We start from the raw sequence: 18,868 nt of genomic DNA on the forward strand, positions 1-18,868 counted from the left end.
TCTCGGACTTCAGGAAGGGCAGAGCAGACCCGGCCCCACTTTACATTCACGGGAACTGTGTGGAGAGGGTACACTCCATGAGGTTTCTGGGCGTGCAGATATCTGATGACCTCTCCGGGACTGCAAATACTACAGCGGTGGTTAAAAAGGCCCAGCAGCGTCTCCACTTTCTGAGAGTGCTCAGGAGGAACAACCTGGAGGAGAGGCTGCTGGTGACATTTTACAGAGCCACCATAGAGAGCATCCTAACGTACGGCATAACAACATGGTATGCAGGGTGCTCAGCTGCGGACAGGAAAGTACTGCAGAGGGTCATCAACACAGCCCAGAAGATCACTGGCTGCTCTCTGCCCAGCCTGGAGGTCACTGCAAACTCTCGGTACCTCAGCAGAGCTGGCAATATCATCAAAGACTACTCTCACCCCAGCAACCAACTGTTTGAACTATTACCGTCAGGCCGACGGTACAGGTCACATAAAACCAGGACAAACAGATTCAGGGATAGCTTCTTTCCCAGAGCTACCACCGTAGTAAATAAGCACAAAAACAATTGAACCTATTCCATACCGTCACTGTCATTATATTATGCTGCTATTCATACTGTCATTATATTAATGCTGCTATCCTGTATATATTGTACATACTATTGTTTGAGTACTTACGATTGTTTTTTTGTACTTTTTATATTTTACATTTATATTTATTATTGAAACTTGCACCAAGGGAGTGGCACTCCAATTTCGTTGTACTCTGTACGATGACAATAAAGGCTATTCTATTCTATATTATATTTAGATGGAAGCTAGCGAGCTAACACCCTGCTAACTTCTAACTCCATTAAATTTAATAAATTTAAATTTAATAAAATTCTGTTTTCATGGATGCCTGAATGTTAAACTTAATCGCTGCACCTGGTAAAGTAGCAACACTGCTCTTTTTCATTAAAGATGAAGGAATTTAGACAGTTTTTCAACTCCCAGTAATGCTTTAGTGATCGTTTGACTTTGGGACCTGCAGCGGAGTTTGGGCCCGGACGCAGCTAATGACCTCAGACTTAAAGACCGGATTATCACCCACTCTGTGCAAGAGCATTAGAAATTAACTGCAAAAACAACTTTCATGGTAAGTCATGTACACGTCCCAATTCTCAATAAATCTCCACCAAAACCTCATCATAAAGGCTGTAATTTACAATTTTTTTTAGCATTTTGACAAAGACTGATTGAAACTAATATATATTCATGTTTTTGATTTTAGTTTTATTAGAGCACAAAATTAATTCAGTTGCTTTACTCTTCTTTTTTTTTTGTGCAACTCAAAGTGCACGTTTATTATCACATCACTGCCAGCTTTGCTCGTAAATATAAATGTTGTTGCTGCACAAGTAGCAGCACTGGTGGTGGCTACTATATCATTTATATGGCTTTCTTATGCTTTAGTAGCCAGTTGTTATATCCATGTCTGCCTTACATTTTGTGCATGTTTTCCTACACGATTACTTGACTGCAGACAAATTTTAGACTTTTCTTAAAGTAGTCTGCTTGTTTTTATGGACAAATACCATTCAGAAAAACATGTACAAGCAATGTATATATTACAGCATATTATTTACACAACACAAGTGTACAAAGGCAAACAAAAAAGAACAATCACACGCTTATTTGCTATTATAATGTGCACATTATGACATAATACCAATATTTCACCTTTAAATATTGTCGTTATCATGACACCTAATGTACAGTCCCAAATGTTTTAAATTATTTTCTGATACGTCTTCTTGAGGGATGGACTGGTTAAAACACACACATTTGACACAAATGAGTTACAGTGATTTCTGATTGAAAGTGGATTAATGTTACCTGTGTCTGATCAGTTTTGTTAGTTAAACCTGACTGAAGCTATTAAACACTCACCCAGGTGACAGCCCATTTTACGTACTTCAAACCAAAGCAAATCCTAATAACGAAACAATTTGGCATTCCAGCAGCAAAGCATCTTGTCTAACATTTGTATGCCAAATGTTGCATCTATCTGGGGAGAAAGCAACATTACACCACAAAAAAATGATAAAACAATCAATGAAAATGGAAGATCTAAATGTCGCCCAAGCAATTTAATTATCTCACTCAGAATAAGCCAGAGGACTGATCACTTCATTGGTTCAGAGTGAGTCGCACATCCCAATATCCTTGGCCCTAATGAGCACCCCAGGGCTGAAATAAAGAGCACTGTGACTCCAATAGTGCTTCAACAACTTCAGTCCTATTCAAACAGAATCATTACAGACAGAAAGGGATTAAATTGCCTCAGTTCATTGCTGATGCTTCAGCTATGTGAAAAGCAGGCCTGCTGTTACTGCAATATGCTCATAGCATGTTTACTATGTAAATTACAAATAAAGAGCACATAAAAAGCAGGGTCGAACTGCCTGTGCCGGGTCAACACGCTGTGTCACCTTTCACTTAATGTAATCTGAAGTGCAGCTGACACCTGACCTGTCTGGCCTCGCTCTACTGAAATAAGGCTAGAACAACCACCGAGGAGGTGAATGAACACACATGCAGGAATTGTAAAAATCAAAAATCAATCAGATTCTCTCATCTTTTCTGTTGCTAAAAGCCAAAAATTTGAAATTAAATTAAGATCTGATTAACAGCCCAGAATTTTTATCAACAGCTTTACACAAAACCTTCCTCTCCGGGAACTAACCAACCGTCTTTCAGGAGAACTAACCTGCAACAAGACCTTACAATCTGAATTTAGAGGAGATTATTATAGAACGGTTAAGCTATCCCAGTGCTCCAAATGCTACCCATTCAAATTCTTTAAGATTTCAACAACAACGATATTAGTTTGAAAGGTGTCAGGCCAGATCTAAGGGTTTATCTACGTATCTTGAAAAGACATGTGTCTATACAGCACAGCAAATATCACTAAATGAGAGAAATCACCATCCCAGCTCTTCTGTTACATGGCAGGAAGCAAAAGACAAACTAATTACTGATAATTCACTGGAAAATATTCCATTACTCCATCATTCCATCACAGTACTTTCCACTCGTGTGACCTGATGTGTTATTCCAAAGAACTTCGCCTACGATTGTCTCACTGATGAACAGATAAGTCGGACATCCACTCAAAGCAAAAATAGACTTCCTGGAATTTTAATCTGAGGTGAAAAAACAGGGGGGAAAAAACAGAGGCTAGAGGAGTCCTTCACTGACAGGGTGCTGTCATTCTATTGAACCTAATGAAATGCCAACAAAAAGAAAAATGGATAGTGTGGAAAAGGCAAGTGACATGCATTGGGAATCAAACCCGGGACTTTCTGCGCAGGGCACTGGTTATGAGGTCACCTCGTTTTGTTATGACAGCTGTCTTTTTCAAAAACTGAAATTGTAATTAGCATCCTCGAGTCTTGGCCGTTTGCCACGTGCTCGGCTACCGATCGCAATGTGGGCAATAAAACATAAGGTTAAAAAAGAGAGTGGAAGAAGGCAGCGAGCTGCAATGTCTGCTGGCATTATTTATATCCTTAGCCTCAGGGCCATCACATTCCCAGCTCCACTTGTCTCCATTGATCAGCTTCAGCACCCCGCGCTCCCCCTTGCTCTAAGCTGAGGAAAAATGATTCCCCCCCCCCGCAACACATCCCAAGATGCCAGGACTCAACACACTTGATCTATCAACCGCAGTTTCACAAAAGAGCTCGCTGGATAAGTGGGATTTCATGGTCTTCTTGGTGCCAATACACTTTTTCCTCCTAAAGCTTAAAATATACCTTGACTATTGCTGCTCTTTGTATAAGCTGTCTGTCTGCGCTGTGTGACCATACCTGTACAACAGCTCGGCGCACTCCCTCAGTGTTTGCTTTTGGCTGCAGGGAGTCACACCCCAGTTATGAAGATAACGTGCACATATACATTTACCTCTGAAAATGAGGCACTCTGTGCAGGCTGTGCTGTAACTGTGACAGGTAGGTTGACAGCTGTAGTGTGAGGCAAGTCAGTAACAGTCTATAGAAGACACAAAATGAGTGATCTAGGTCTGATCAAGTCAAGTTTTCTCAATTTCCCATATTTATTTCCCTCATCCATTCAAGTACATCAAATGCACTGTTCGCCACATTGTCCATTATTGAGCCTTAAAAGGCAGTAGTCCTGAAGCACCCACCAATTAGTGACCAAGGCAACAAGAACTTTCAGGATTAAAACCAAAGGCCTGAGGGTCTGTGCCTCCCCTCCCCTCCCCTCAACAGCCGTAATGGACCCTCAGATCTCCACAGAGTGGAGGCCTGCAGGGGGGAGGGGACTGACTGGTAGGCAGGGCTGTCAATCCCGTCCCCACCCCCCAAACTTTTCACCACATTGTTTTTTTTAATGTGCCCCTTCCACTGAAAACTGAACATGACAAATTCTTAAAGTGTCCGGCCAATCAGTCTATGAGCTCACATTCCAGGTGTGGCGATCATCCAATTAGGAATTCCCAATCCCCAGCCAGCTGGAATAAATGCATTAGTGCACGCACAGAGCAAAAACACCGAGCACATTCCCAGCCATACTGTTAACAGCTGCGACCAGTATCACTTTAGTTTATTCACTTCTATTAGGACTTTAACAAAACTGTATGTCAAGCTTGTATGGCTCTACACATAGAAGACTAACTCTCCCACCCCCTTCTCTCAGTGGACTGCCACCTTAAAAATGTGCGGGTCAGCATATAAAAACAGACCCCAGTCAAATTACTGCAGCTGCGTTGTACCTGTGTGGGTAAATGAGAGGCCAGTGCGCGAGGTACTTACTTGCCAATCACCTCGCACAACTCGTACACATCCTCGAACAGCACGTCGTCGTCCGCCATGGTCATTCAGGTAAACGAGGATGCTCTCCTCAAGATATCCCACCCACACCACGGGCTCCGAAGGGATCAATGACAACGTAATTTCTTGCTGAACGGGCTTACACCTGTGCCAGTCCACACACACACTTTGTATTCTTTAAACCCCACAAACACGCACACACGGGCACAATGTGATAAACGGGGAAAAACGAACGTGTGCCCAACTTAGCCGGCTAGCCACATTAGCTGGCGTCCAAGGCTGTCACTCCGCGGCCCCACCTTCTCCTGAGCTACTCTCCTGTAGAAGGGCTAGCCAGCGAGCTAGCTAAACAGTAGCCACTGAGCAGACCCTGGGGCGTGGAGATTTCCTCGCTCGTGTGCAGAAAAACATCCCTCTTTGCATGCCTCAGGTTTGTATCTTTACTGGTGCTTGTCGCCGGGGCACAGGAGTCCCCCCTCAGCAGCATCCGACGGATACCTCCCCTTATCCACCAAGATGCTCCCCTTCGCCGCAAGCTAACGAGACTCTCGGGGAAAAAAAAGAACGGTTTGCTAGCTGGGTTTAAATGTGAGCTTAGTCGTCGCTGAAATCACAGGTTGGCTCCCTCCGTTATTGCGCTGTGCACGCCCAGTGGTATCACAGACAGCTTATCCCAGCGAGGAAGGGGGGGAAAAAAACCGTAACGTGAGCGGGATACAATACGCTTCAGCTTCCCGAGCCCAAATGGAAGACCTTCACATTCATGTCCACGACTGCTCCTGCTGCTACACGCGCCGTCTGTGCTCGAGGGTGTTCAATTAATGTCGTCTTCCAGCACAGCCGAGCCGACGTCCGCCGCTGCTCCAGTTCTTTCGCTGGATCAGATGCAGGCTGGCTGGCTTTGACTGGTTGTTTCTCCGACTTCCAGAAATGCCCGGCTCCTCCCTCCCTGTCTATCGCCCGGGAAACTGTTCCGACCGGAGCCGAAATGGCCAGGGAAAGCGGGCCCCGGATTCCCGTCTTTTTCCTTGCGTCGCTCGAGCCAAGATGGCGTTTTGTGGGGTCCGATTTAGGCGCAGTTTCCTTAATCTCTTCTCCAACCGTTGCATTCAGTGTATCCCGCGCAGGCGTCGACCGTCCAAACCTCATCACCTTACGTCAGCCCCCCCTCCCTTTTCCCCTTCTTCTTCTCTCCATCATTTCGAACAGTTTATTTCTCCATAAATCTCATCTGCCACTAAGGACTCACGCCCCACACCCTGGCTGCCAGCGACGGGATTAAAACCGTATACTTCACAATCGCTGTCTAAGCGTGGGTGACTGCTGTCCTCAGTGTTTCCCAAATTCCCATGGGTCTTTCGGGAGGTTTCTCAGCAAAACTGATGGACAGCATAGCGTTTGCATTATCTCATTAATCTGACAGTGACCGCTAGATTGTGCCACTGATGTGTACTCTAATTCTCCTCTGTGGAATTTAGATAACTAGCGAAAATAAAGGCTTTTTTCAGTTCAAATGGGCATCCTCAGCACTGTAGTTCAAGTATTAACGCGTAATTATCTACTTTCGCGTAAGCTTTTTGCAGGTGCGGGTTCCCCCGGTGCAGACACGTAGGTAAGGTCTCCTCAGGTGTGGAAAGACGGGCGGAGAAGCCCCCTAGAGGTGATGGTAAAAGGCCTGTCTCCCACTGCTCCATTTTGAATACCCTAAATAGACATCGTTCCAAGGAGAAAATGAGGGGGGAAGTGGAATAAATTAATAAATAATTGACAAAATCCAATTTCACTTTTATTGTAAAACAAATCAAAGATGCAAAAAAGGCATCAAATCCCGTTTATTAAAGACGTCCATCTTAATTCACCCTATTTGCACTGGATTTTATATGACGTAGAGAACTGCAAAAATCTTGAATCATTTGGAAAATGTATGCAGTCATTTACTACATGTGTAAGTATATGAGGCAAAGTTAGTACAATAGTAACGAGCTTGTCTATGACGCCATTTCCTTTGTTCTCCACTAGTCCAGTTTCCAAAAAAGCAAACAAAAAAACAGGGACACAGCTGAGATGTGGCAAGTTTTCAGCTAAGAGCCTTTTGGAAACCTCCAGATTGCAAAAACACTATTAAGAGGCATGTGCTATTTCTCATACATTCAACTGAAGAAATTGGAACAAACTGCTTATCAAACCAACAAACAAAAGACATTCCTGTGAAAATAGTCCGGTACAGGGACTAGACTGAAAATGAGTGCAATGGCAGACAAGGTCCAAAAGAAAAAGCCTGGAGAACTATTATTTAAGACCATTTTTAAAGTCTGGCTCCTTGGAAATGTAAAGAAATTTTATATTTAACTTTATCTTTAAAACATATATCTGAGAGATATGTCCTTTTTTTTTTAGAGGGGGTTCCTTCTGTGGAATCAGTTAAAAAGCGAATTTTCTCTTATTTATTCTCCCGTTTTATTTTGTTGTGTTTTTTTGTTTTTTGTTTTGTTTTATATATTGCAGAGCTATGTTTTCCAATTACAAATTACCTTTGCATGAAAGTGGTTACAACTGAGGGTTGAAAAGAAAAAAATAAAAGCGTTTGGGTGAGGTACTTCACTAAAGCAAAATAATGAACTCAGACGGCCAGCCCCCCTCTAGAGGGCGCTGTTCTCACAGGGCACCCTCTGCGGTTTCCATGCCGCTGCATCCTTTCTCCTCGAGCATCACCTGCCAGCTTCCCCCATTGGCTTAAGCCCACCAGCAGCTACCGATAATCCGATTGGCTGCTGATGTGGTCATCATACTGTCTGCTTCTGAACAACCCTCCATTTGATGCACACACACACACACAGCTCGGGGAAAAAAGTGAGACTGGAAGGAAAGTATGCAATAAAAGGAGAGAGATGAATAGGAAAATGATAAAGGAAAGGGAAAACGGCACACATGACAAAAAGACAAGAGCTCTGTTTCCATAGTAACAAGGAAGGGGATATTTTTTTTATGGTGGTTGCATGTGAAACTGGCAGTTCATGAAAAATGCACATACGCTTATACACTATACATCTGGTTGCACTGACATGCATGAATTCCCTGAAACCATCACTACATATGCAGAGAGACAGCCCTGCACTTAATAGCTTTGACAGAAAAATAACCTTCACCTTTAAATTTCATGTGTACCTGGCACACATTATTTTCAGTCCTGCTGGTTAAACCGTTTTGACTAGCTGTGCTTTTCAGAGAACCTTTTGTTTCTCTCCAGGCTGACATAGATTTATCATCAATAATTTAGACCAAATCAGCTGTATAACATTGTATTACAATCCTGCTCGGTCCTCATGGCATAGAGGTGTAATGTAGAGAATAACGTGCCAAAAAAGATACGAAGGAGGATGCTTCAGCGCAGAAAAAGTGGGACATCAGTCAGCTGAATTAGTGCAAGGGGAAACAGGGAAAACAAGGTTTGGACTGCTTAGACTGCTACATGCTTCCAGCTCCATATTCTTCCCTAGGGAGCAATAACCAGCAAAAGGAGAGGAGTCACTTCAACACAAAGTGCCTTAGAAGTGTTTCCTCCTATAACAGAAACTCAATGGGAAATGGGAAAAGTATAAGAATTCAGGTTTTTCAACTAAGTAAGCTGATATATTTAAAAATATTAATAACAGAATATTTTTCAACATTGCAAAATTACCAGTTTGGCAGAAATTGACATTATAAAGTCACAATATTTCTTCTGTCTTTTCACCTCCTGGTTTTATTTGATCATATTGTGATTCTGAGCTAAATTTCAATGTATTTCCAGATTGTTATCTAATAAATAATTAGATTAGGCCATAAACTGCAAATTCACTGAATCAATATGGCTGCTTTGTGAAAACAATACAAAACAAAATGAAAAAAAAATGTATATATATATAGTTTTTCCACTGCAGCAAATTTTTTAATCTCAAAGAATATATTTTTTCATGTTGTATGTATGTATATATGTATGTATTATATGAATTTAAAATATGTTATGTCTAATATTTTTCTCATCAATATTCAAATAAAAAAAATTGGCTTTTTCCTCAAAGACTGTAAAAATTGCTTTTTTTCCCCTCAGAATATCAGTCACAGCAAGTATTTCGGTAATAAGCCATCAAAGGCTAAATGTAAAAATAAAAAATATACAATTAAAATAATAATAAAATATATAAATATATAAATTATATGTGTGTGTGTAAATTAAAGTAAAAAAAATTAAAACGTTTTAGATTTCGATAAATTGTGAAAGGGGGAAAAAAACTACAAATCCCACTTCTTGTTTGGGTAGATGTGATTGGCTGAGTCTGACCGCGCAGGCTCCTGTGAAAGCGCGATGTTCAAATTTGTTTCCGGTTTTACTTTTAGCCTTTGTCGCTAAGCCAGAGACATGGAGCGACCTCAAAACAGGTAGAAATTTTACCTTTGTCGTTATTACACTATACAAATGCTATTTTCTACAAAGCATTTGCTTTTGCGGCAAGGAAAAATGGCAACAATGTGTCCAACGACGCATTTTGGTTAATTTAACGGCATTTTCCGTCGTTGTCTGTACAACGGAGACCCCACCACCATTCAACATTCAGCAATTAGGTGGTTTAATGTTGTTTTGCATTTAATGAAATGCACGGGCTTGATACAACGTTAAACTTGTCATTTTAGGATTTTTTCACCTCTACTTTTCAGTTCGGCTTCTCTCCTACACATCAAAGAACTGGAATAAATCAAATTTTTACGTTTTGCAGTCGTAGCTCCTTTTTTCATCCTTCAAAATGAAACAAGTGGCAGGGAGTGGGCACTGAAGCTTTTGTGTGTTTAGTTAAGCGCAGTCTGTGTAATGTTTAACTTTAAATGTCACTCCATGGTTTCTAAAAACATGAATGGATTGCCCAAACAGGATCGGGACGATAGTTTGCCTTTTTTTTAATGCTAGCATTAGCCCGCTAGCTCTGCCTCGGTCTTTTTTGACATGTTGCTGCTGTTTTAAAACAGGGGAGCATCTGACCTTTAAAATAAGTCCACATCCGTACAGTCTGTTGAGTATAAATACGTTGTTGACACAGTGGCTATAATGCGTCTATAGTATATTTAGAAATGGTGTTTGTGTATGAAATGAATGGTAATTTGTTTTATGAGTCCAGTAAATTGGGTATTTAAGCACATGAGAAGTGCAGGTTTTGCAAAAGCCTTACTTGTGTTCCTAGTTCAAAGCACAAGTTTAACTGGAGATTGTTGCTTTATGTTTGATTTATTTTTTTAAATTCATGTATTGATTGACTAATTTTTCTTTTCAGTGTGGTGAGGACTCCCATCGAAAGCATTGTGGCTCAGAGGAGGAGCAAAAATAAAAGCTACAGACAGTCATACCGCAGCTGCCTAGGCGCTGCTTCAAGGCTCGGCCACGCCCCAGGATGGACAGCGCGGAGGCTCAACACCAGCAGAAGAACAAAGTCACACAATATCACTGTGAGTCAATGCAAGTTTCTCTTCTAAATATATTAATTATCTGGAGAACAGAACATGGAATCGCCATCCTTTGCATTCTGCTCTTTCCCTGGTAAAGGAGAAGGTGAATCCAGAGGATCTGGCCTTACTGGTGAAGACAGAGTGGCAGCTATCGTACGTTACACCGCTCTACCAGTTCAGACACACCCAGCTCAGGAGCTACTCGAGGCAGCTTTCGGCATTTATTACTGCAGAGAAGCAGCAGGGTTTGGCAGTGGAGGTTGAGGGAGCGCAGACCAGCTTCAGAGTTTCCTTCTCTGTGGTGCAGGGGCTGGGAGAGACGAACGATGATGCTGAGACGGTCCTCGTACAGGTAAGCACAGGAGTTTGTAGAGGCAGGGAGAAGGTTTTCAGGCACAGTATGAGCTGGCTTTACTCTGTCTTCTTTCCCGTCACAGATCCATTCAAAGCCAGTGTTTGCAGGGAAGGATGAGGCGCAGAAGTTGGTGTGGAGCGGCTGGCTGACCTGCATCAATGGCAATCCTGAATATCTTCACTCGCTTCCGAAGGACTTCACCTGTCTGCCGCTCTTTGGCAGCCGTGGGGCTGAGAATCTCACCTCGTTGGTCAAATCCTGGTTTCAGCAGACCTTTGACTGCTGCTTTGGCCCTCTGGAAATCAACCAGACCTTCCTGCAGTGGCTAACGGCATTATGGACTAACTGCCACATAGAGTCCAGCATCCAGCATCTCAAAATGATTTGGACTCTTCCGGTTGAGCCACCGTTGCAGATCACCTACACAGTTAACCCTCAAGATGCGTGGGAGCTGTGGAACAGTGTGAGGACCCCTTCACTGGAGAGCAGGGAGGAGGAGGAGACGGCGAGAAGCATTGACATCGAGGAGGTGACGAGGTTCATGCAGGGCCTAATGAGCCACTTCTACAGGCATTTCAGATTGGACCTGTCAGCAGGACGCCTGAGTCAGGTCTCATCTGCACTGGGATCAGCCAAGTTCAGCGGCAGGGTCAAGGTACTGCCCTCAGAGCTTTATTTATTTTATTTTTTTAATGAAAGAAGAACCTGCTAATAATATTGGTTTACTTTTGTTTCAGATGTCCAACAGCAGATATGTCCTCACAACCCTATCACTGCTGACAGAGTGTGCCCTTCTCAAAATGCCCATCTGAGCACAAAATAATGACTTTGCAGCAAGAGGAAATGCAAATTCTGCAATATCAGTTTGCAAAACCTGTTATGGAATAACAAATATGGCTTTTATTCTTTTCTTTTTTTTTTTTCTTTTATGAGCAAAAACAAACAGTGTAGCCTCTTTACATGAATTCACCACAGGCTAGTGGCTTCTGGCTTTTTTATATTAATTTTTTTCCCCCTTTTCATACTACAGATCTGGGACGTTACAGGAGCTCAGCACAGGGAGGATTGTGCTTGTAATTATGAAAAATTGAGGATAAAATCTGAATGTTTCTTGTCCGCTCACTCAGCTCTTCTTGTAAATACATTGTATGTTTATTCATGTTCATTCACCTCTTTGTATATTTTTGTCATTTATAGTTATAAATAAAAACCAAACAAGTGATATTAAAAAAAAAAAAAAAGGAAGCAAATTGTCACAACGGAACTAAGCAGATGTTAGATTTCTGTGTGACTGAGAGCTTTGGCTTTTATTGTTAGTAAAGTAACTTTAGGTCAGGGGCTTTGATGTAGCCCCTGACCTAAAGGAGTCAACGCCATTGTCCTGCCCTTTAATCCAACTTAAATCTGCTTGGCTGCTCTTTATAACAGAAAGTTTAAACACCAGGTGGGTGGGGCTTCAGTGCTCACCCGTGATCGTTTTTTAGGAGTTTAAAGTGAAACAAATGTATGAAACTAAATGTAGGAGCAAACAGAGACCTCATTATTTTAAAATGACCATATTTTATCTAAGGACATCATTATTATCCATCTCTGCAGTGCACATATTACACATGCAGGTAAATTAGATATGGCAGAATCTGGCTCCTTTAGAAGGTTAATGAATTTCTTATCAATTATCTTATTTAGTTTAACACCATCAACAATTGCAGTGGGGTGGAGGTGTATTGCGAAGTAGGATTTTATGTAAGTTCTCATGTTTGAACAACTACAAGTGGCACATGGTGAGCAGGACCTTAATAACACCACTGAATAACGCTACAGTCTGCATGCTTGGTCTTAACTAGCTGCCATGTCTGATTTACTCTGCTAATGTTGCTTTATAAAATAATAAAGATTTATCTATATGTTGGCTGTTAATCACCAAGAATATTCAATCTCTAAATTATTTCGCTTTGATATGCCTCTGTACTCTCAGTGGTTCTGTGAATGAAAAAGTGCTAAAATAAATATATTAATGGTAAATTCATAAGATTGTTGCAGCATTCATTACCAGTTCTGATCATCTCTCTTACTGAAGTAGGAAGGTAACAATTTGATGCAAGGCTACAGCAGAGAGCCCGGGTGATAGTGAAAACCACCAACTTGATAAATGCAGTCAAATCTGAGGTTTAAGATTTTATCAATCCAGCTACTGCAAAGACAGAAAGCCAGACTGTTGAGATTGCTTAAAAACAACAAAGGCTAAATGAAAAGCATCCTTTTTTTAATGTTACTATCATTTAAAACAGCATAGGGCAACTTTACTTCAAAGGAGACATAAAACCAGGAAATAAGAGTTATCAAAATCATATTAAATACAAACACAAGCATACAAAATACCAGCTGGATGCAAAAACAAAAAACCAGCTAAAACATTACAGTATATTGCACCAGTAGAAAGGGCAAAAAAACCCAAAACACAATAAGCAACGTGTGATAACTGGACTCCCCTATAGCTGATTAACATGATGAAGCACAACACAGCAGCATCGCTGTTTGTTAATGCTACACACACCATCAAATGCATGACGACAATAGCGGGGGCGTAGGAGTCAAAATTGCAGCTCCATTATGCTATGTAACCACTGGACCAGTGTCTCTTTGGGCATATGGCTTGTGATGGTGGTAATTAGGGCACAGCAGATGCTCGAACCTTCATTTAAGGGCATTGTGGAGCTGGGAATTAGGGAACAAACTGTGGGGGTGGGGGGGTTAATACTTCACAAATTAAACTTACTAATGACGTGTTCTTTATCAGCATGGACTCCAGTTCAGAGTGGAAAATTACCTTTTTACTTTACCCCCCCAGTCAGTGTGACCAACATAACTGGGTTTGCCAGCATGCTTTGAAAGGCATGCGACCCCGACAAACTGTACAGCTATACTAATAATAATTAAAAAAAACAACAACTAGGCACCAGACTGGGGGCTGGTGTTACCTTCCCACTCTGCCGCCTTCCATACTGTTTATATAATATTTACTTGTGTGTATGTGCTTGTGTGCGTGTCTGTTTACAGCTCTGAAAAAGGGGCTTGGCTATATATTTACAATGGCGCCCACATATGCCACAGAATCCACCTGGCAAACACTTGGGACAGTCTCATTTGCACGAGCAAACACAAAAGACACTCCAAGTTTTGTTTGTAGCAGCTTGATGCTTTCGGAAGCATTGTTCACAGTACAATCCGACGGCCCACGATCCTCTTACCAACCCACCACCTCACACACATCCTCTGAAATGAGCACTCGAATGATAATAGCAAGCTAGGATTGATTCAGAACAGGTGGTTTAGTGTTCAACATAATTCCCCATGATCACTTTTGATCAAAACACACATGGAGCAGAGAGGTAAGCGAAGGAAAGTGATGATTCACAGTAAATGGAGATTGTAGTGTGTGCGGCGGCCTTTAGGAGGCCAATCCCAAAAAGAAGCCGCCGACAAACCCGCTGGACAGGACGATGTTCCTCTTTATGAAATCTGTCGCCTGCAGAGGAGAGACGAGGGAAAAGTCAAATCAGAACTAACAAACAAAACAGACCCCAGCACCTCGAAACATCTGATTTGGTTTGCCTTGAGCCTGCAGTGTCACAGCTACTTGGTGTAGTAGCTCGACAAGTACACTAGAGGGCACTGCTGGCTTGGGAATGGACCCCAATACATGCCCCCCCCAATATTGAAATAATACAAATTAAAGGAAGATTGCATTTAGCTTGAGCAGAAAAACAAGCAAGAAATAAAGAAAGAGCAAGCTTTGTTCCAGGTACCTTTACCTCCTCAATGAATGTGTTGATTTCTGGGGCTGCTTTGTTTGCCTTCTTCTTCAGATGCTTCTTTGCTTTGTTCACATCCTTCTCCACCTTCTTCCAGTCCACCTGCACGTAGCCACTGTGATTGGCAATCTGCAGAAACAGACAACAAAACAAAACTGATGAGCGTTACTTTGTCCTTCTTCATATTTGCCTCAGCTCTGCACTCTGAAGGACAGAATCCCTTTCTGGAAGCATGTGTCCACAGTAGGCCTCTGATATCATCTTAAAAAATTATTTTGTGTTCAGCCTGATAATCAAGTCATCTGGGTGTCTAACTTTACGGGTGTTTAATCTACTTGCAAAATGAAGAATGCTTTTAAGCGACAAAATAATGCTACTGACTGAGCTGAAGCACCCTGTAAGTGTCCAGATGGCCTGTGTCCATTTAGTGCCAGCTGACACACAATGCTCGCCTTTCTGTGGTGGAGAGGGGGGGACCAGCTGAGTGTCATGTCGTACAGCTGGCGTCTTCACTTGTCAATGGAGTTATGTTAATCTTACAAAGCACGTACTTCTCTATGACTCTTGATGGAGAATTGCTAAATATTTAACAACTAAGCCTAAACAATCACAGCATTACGGTGCTCTTACCTGTAAAAGAAGGAACCCGCCACCAATAGCAGTAGCTGCTATCTTCCCAACTCTCTGGAAGACATAACCTGCACACCTGTAAGTGTTAAGAGAAAGGGTGGGTTACTTCCTTTAAAATATTTAAAGGGGAATCAATTATGTCAGTTTTCCCTGGGCCTGATTCATACTTGAAAACAGTCATTATGTGTCTTTTCCTCATAGTAGCCATCCCTCAATACTTTCTCCATTTGAAGGAATGCATTATCAGGGACTGCAACATCTAGTCCTTTTACTGAATCATTACTAAGGCTTTGCAGTTCATCTATTGCCTATTTAAGCTTTTCACCCTTCATTTAAATCGAGCTACTTTTGACTGGCTACCCCATGTAAACAGAAAGGCGTCCGGGGCTCCTGTTCTCACAGATGACCATTATTATTATTGTTATTATTATTCGGGATGTCTGCTGTCACCAGTGGGCTTAAACTAGTAGTTGGAGGCTGGAACTTTTGGCTCACAGACACTGCTTATACAACGACCTCATTATCTCATTATGAATCTTTAACCGCAATTCTTCTTCTGCCACAGCGGATCAACTCTCTCCATCTCACCCTATCCCAAGCATCCTCGTTTGTCACACTAACCTTCTGCATGTCCTCCTTCACTACATCCATGAATCTCATTGTTCATGATCCACATGATCTAACTTGACAACCCAGCTCTTGGGAGCACATTGGCTTGTGGCTCCCACCACTCTTCAGTGTGAAAAAAGGGATACTGGACTTCTTAAGGCTTGTTATAATGTTTCACCACTCATCAAGTTCGAAAAACAAACTGTGGAGAGTCCCGGGTGTTTATGGTGCGTTCCAGGAACCTGAATTCAAGATGGTGCATCCCAGCGTGGGGGGGGAAAACAAAACAGATACACGATTACACAACGGGGCAGCACAGATTAAAAGTTTTATTACTCTTCAGTTCGGTGCTTCCATCTTGGATTGTTAACTCGGGTTTGGTGCGGCTGCTCTGAGTTCAGGGGGCGTCCCAGGTGAAAATGCCAACTAGGAACTTGGAAATCCCAACTTCCGGCTTAATCTGGAACGCTCCATTAAACCCCAGTGGGGGGTTGTCCCCTTTGGAGGTGGACATTAAGGTCGTTGCCCCACTATCGATCACACGAGTTATCAATTGTGGATCAACGACATCCGACTCCAGCCAAAGTGTAAAAAAAAAGGCACAGGTCAGTACAATGAAGGGTGAAACCACTATGAGACCTCATGTGGGGTCAAATACCCAGCTCTTTCCACCATTTGCCTTCTTATTTCCAAGCTCTAGAAAACTATGGCAAAGACGATTAAGAATCTACACAGTACCTGCCACTCTAACAGCATAAGTACATATTGTTTGGAAGTAAAGGCATACAGAGTTTCCTTTAATGTATACACTGAATCATTTTATTGGTTTAGCAATGGCAGCTCTACAAGTAAGCGGTGTGTTCTCACATTAATTATTTCTCTGCATATTAATGTCCCAAGTTCAAAATAGCCCAACATTTGTTACTGTGTTAAACACCAATTGGATCCACATATGTCCCAGTGAGAACACAGACCCTGAGTCCTTACCATCCAGTCACTCCTCCCATCATGAGCTGAGTGGCCACGGAGTACTTCTCAGCAATGGGGCCGGAATTGTTCCCAAACACTCTACTCCACCACTGGTGCCTCCGGGCATACTCAGTCAGGTCCACAACCTCATAAACCTCATCTTCGCTCTCTGGGTCGTCCTGGCCCGCTATGAAATTGGAGTGAAATACAAAGTTAAAGGGCTACAATGTGCATATGCTACACCTCGCTTACATTCGGGGTGTATTTTCTAACAGCTCAGGAACTGTTTGCACCCTGTGTGGTCCTATTAACAAAGCTTAATCTTCAAGTCCTCCTAACTGCAAAAGCACTCCAGCCTCCACAGGCTCCGAGGGTGCTTATTCTATGTAAATGAGTTTGGAAGCTAACATTAGCTGGCTAGCGTCAAATGGCTTCCAGCCTGGACGCGAAGGTTCTGCTACCGGAGACCAAAAAGCACGTATGAGCCACGATAAAGCCCTTGTACCTTTTCGATTATTGCTCATGGAGGAAAAAATAAACGAATTTAAATGCGAATTGTGATCGCACAACGGTAATTTCTAACAAACGAAACACCAACCTTCTCTCTCATCCGCCGTCGCCATTTTGGAGAAACTAGTTATGTCATCAGGATGTTGACAAAGATAAACCACGCCCACATTATGATGCCGCTGCCACGTCAGTTGAAATGCTTTCATTTTGCTTGATTGGGCTTCAAGCAGTTTAACAACTTTATTTGATAAAATGCAGCAACTCTGCAAGTCTGACTGTGAAGACGTCATAAAAATAAAGGTTGGGTGCATAAAGAGTCGCGTGGTTTGACAGGATTGGAAAAAGTTATGCTTCGCAGTCACTTTTTGAATAATCTATGAGCGAAAACTGACACCCATGTGTCAATATGTATTACTGAATATGCGATGATGTCTTAGCGTGTGAAAATTAGAGCATTTGTCGGGAAAATAGTGCTATGGTTCATGCACAAGAGAACCACGTAAAAAAATATGTATTTATTTTTTTAAAATATTTTATCAGGGAGGATTTTTTTTTTTTAAATTAGTGGTTTTGCAGAGCGAACACGAATATTTCAGATAAAAGAATAGTATAGCAGGGAAGTCATATGGTGGTATACACGCGCTCCCATTGGCTGGAGAGGGGCGGAGAGGGCGTGGCCAGAGCGGCGCGTGGGTTCGCTTGGGTGACACAATTATAACAACTTTATCTTCGCGGCCGAAACGCGTTTTATTTGTCAAATACTCACATCTTGGATATTGTACTCAGTTATTTGCATTCAAATAGCTGCACGATACCACTTTGTGATGAAAAATGTGACGTTTGAGGAGCTACCCGGAGAGCGCTTCTGTCCCCCCCGAAAGGATTTACTACATCGAATCGCATCTTTTCATCCCGGAGAAAAGTTTTTGATCGTTTCGCTCCCTTCAGTTTTCCTTCTTTGATTTGGCGGAGCGATCCGTTCGTCCCCGCGTCGCGATTTTCCATGCAATCGTGCGGTGTGTCTCTCGCCGCTGCTGCCTGCGCTGCTGCTCGGAGTCTCGGCTCGGCTTCTTCTAGTGGTGATGAGGGAAAGAAAATGGCGGCGGGAAAAGCGAGTGAAACAGAGGAGGACTTTCCGACACTGACAGCCGAGGAGAGGGATAGTTTGGCTGGGATCGACAGGTCGGAACAGTAAACCCATGCACTCACACGAACGCACACTTTGAAAATTGATTGTTTTATTTTGCCTTGCATGTCGATATTGTCCTCGAGCCGCTCTGCAAGTGATACTGAGCTGCCTGTGTTGTCTTCTGCTTGCAGCTCACTGTTTGGATTTCAGAAGCTTCATGAAGATGGCGCCAGAACGAAGGCCCTGTTGATGAAGGTAGTGAATCTAACTGGATGTATTTTGCAACCGAGCAGCACCCGGGTTTACGGGACTCTCTTGAATCTGTCATTAGTCGTGCATGGCGGTGAATTTGCTTTCAAGTGGCAAGCCAGTCTGAGTGGCCCTCTCGCTACGGAGACCAAGGCCAGCTAGCCGCAGCCCCTCTTAGCCAGGCAGCTAGCTCGCTAGTTAGCTACCCTCTTCCGATGAACAGCGACCCTGCACCTGCGGCTAACGCCGTCTCGCTGGCCCGCCCGTGTATCCGGCTAGCTACTGCTCCCTTCATTTGCCCGTAAAGT

General features: G+C 42.7%; 4 protein-coding genes across 21 annotated transcripts in view; 2 read left to right on the forward strand and 2 right to left on the reverse strand.

Annotated features, from left to right (window-relative positions):
• LOC101469939 (peripheral plasma membrane protein CASK) overlaps positions 1-5,979 on the reverse strand; it is a 50,433-nt gene extending 44,454 nt beyond the window's left edge. For 3 of the 15 annotated variants that reach the window (XM_076880584.1, XM_076880590.1, XM_076880583.1), the window contains exon 1: positions 4,805-5,978. In XM_076880584.1, the coding sequence (XP_076736699.1) occupies positions 4,805-4,869 (65 nt within the window). In that variant the 5' untranslated portion in view covers positions 4,870-5,978. Of the gene's footprint in view, positions 1-4,804 lie in introns of all 15 variants that reach the window. The other 12 variants (XM_004552620.6, XM_076880594.1, XM_076880592.1 and 9 more) reach the window with 9 other exon arrangements.
• A 3,148-nt stretch (positions 5,980-9,127) lies between these two features.
• On the forward strand, positions 9,128-11,768 carry cenpl (centromere protein L). Its single transcript, XM_004552622.6, has 5 exons — positions 9,128-9,241; positions 10,126-10,297; positions 10,395-10,649; positions 10,735-11,307; positions 11,390-11,768. Exons 1-5 carry the CDS (start codon positions 9,222-9,224, stop codon positions 11,462-11,464), a joined length of 1,095 nt encoding a protein of 364 aa, XP_004552679.3. The 5' UTR covers positions 9,128-9,221; the 3' UTR covers positions 11,465-11,768.
• A 1,130-nt stretch (positions 11,769-12,898) lies between these two features.
• LOC101471568 (FUN14 domain-containing protein 1) lies at positions 12,899-17,632 on the reverse strand. Of its 3 annotated transcripts, none has more exons than XM_004552626.6 (5): positions 17,271-17,632; positions 16,691-16,859; positions 15,095-15,170; positions 14,465-14,593; positions 12,899-14,178 (listed from the first exon to the last, which is right to left on the reverse strand). In XM_004552626.6, exons 1-5 carry the CDS (start codon positions 17,491-17,493, stop codon positions 14,101-14,103), a joined length of 675 nt encoding a protein of 224 aa, XP_004552683.3. In that variant the 5' UTR covers positions 17,494-17,632; the 3' UTR covers positions 12,899-14,100. The 3 variants fall into 3 exon arrangements, with proteins under 3 accessions (XP_004552683.3, XP_004552682.1, XP_004552684.1); XM_004552625.5 differs by having other exon boundaries at positions 14,459-14,593; XM_004552627.6 differs by lacking the exon at positions 17,271-17,632 and adding an exon at positions 17,178-17,211 and having other exon boundaries at positions 14,459-14,593.
• Positions 17,633-17,899: 267 nt separating this feature from the next.
• LOC101471086 (lysine-specific demethylase 6A) overlaps positions 17,900-18,868 on the forward strand; it is a 35,322-nt gene continuing 34,353 nt past the window's right edge. Inside the window, exons 1-2 of one of the 2 annotated variants that reach the window (XM_004552623.6) lie at positions 17,900-18,364; positions 18,503-18,566. In XM_004552623.6, coding sequence (XP_004552680.1) covers positions 18,186-18,364; positions 18,503-18,566 — 243 coding nt within the window. In that variant the 5' untranslated portion in view covers positions 17,900-18,185. The remainder of the gene's footprint in view (positions 18,365-18,502; positions 18,567-18,868) is intronic. The other variant, XM_004552624.5, reaches the window with a different exon arrangement.

The sequence above is a fragment of the Maylandia zebra genome, linkage group LG23 (assembly GCF_041146795.1).
Source record: "Maylandia zebra isolate NMK-2024a linkage group LG23, Mzebra_GT3a, whole genome shotgun sequence".
Lineage (NCBI taxonomy): Eukaryota > Metazoa > Chordata > Actinopteri > Cichliformes > Cichlidae > Maylandia > Maylandia zebra.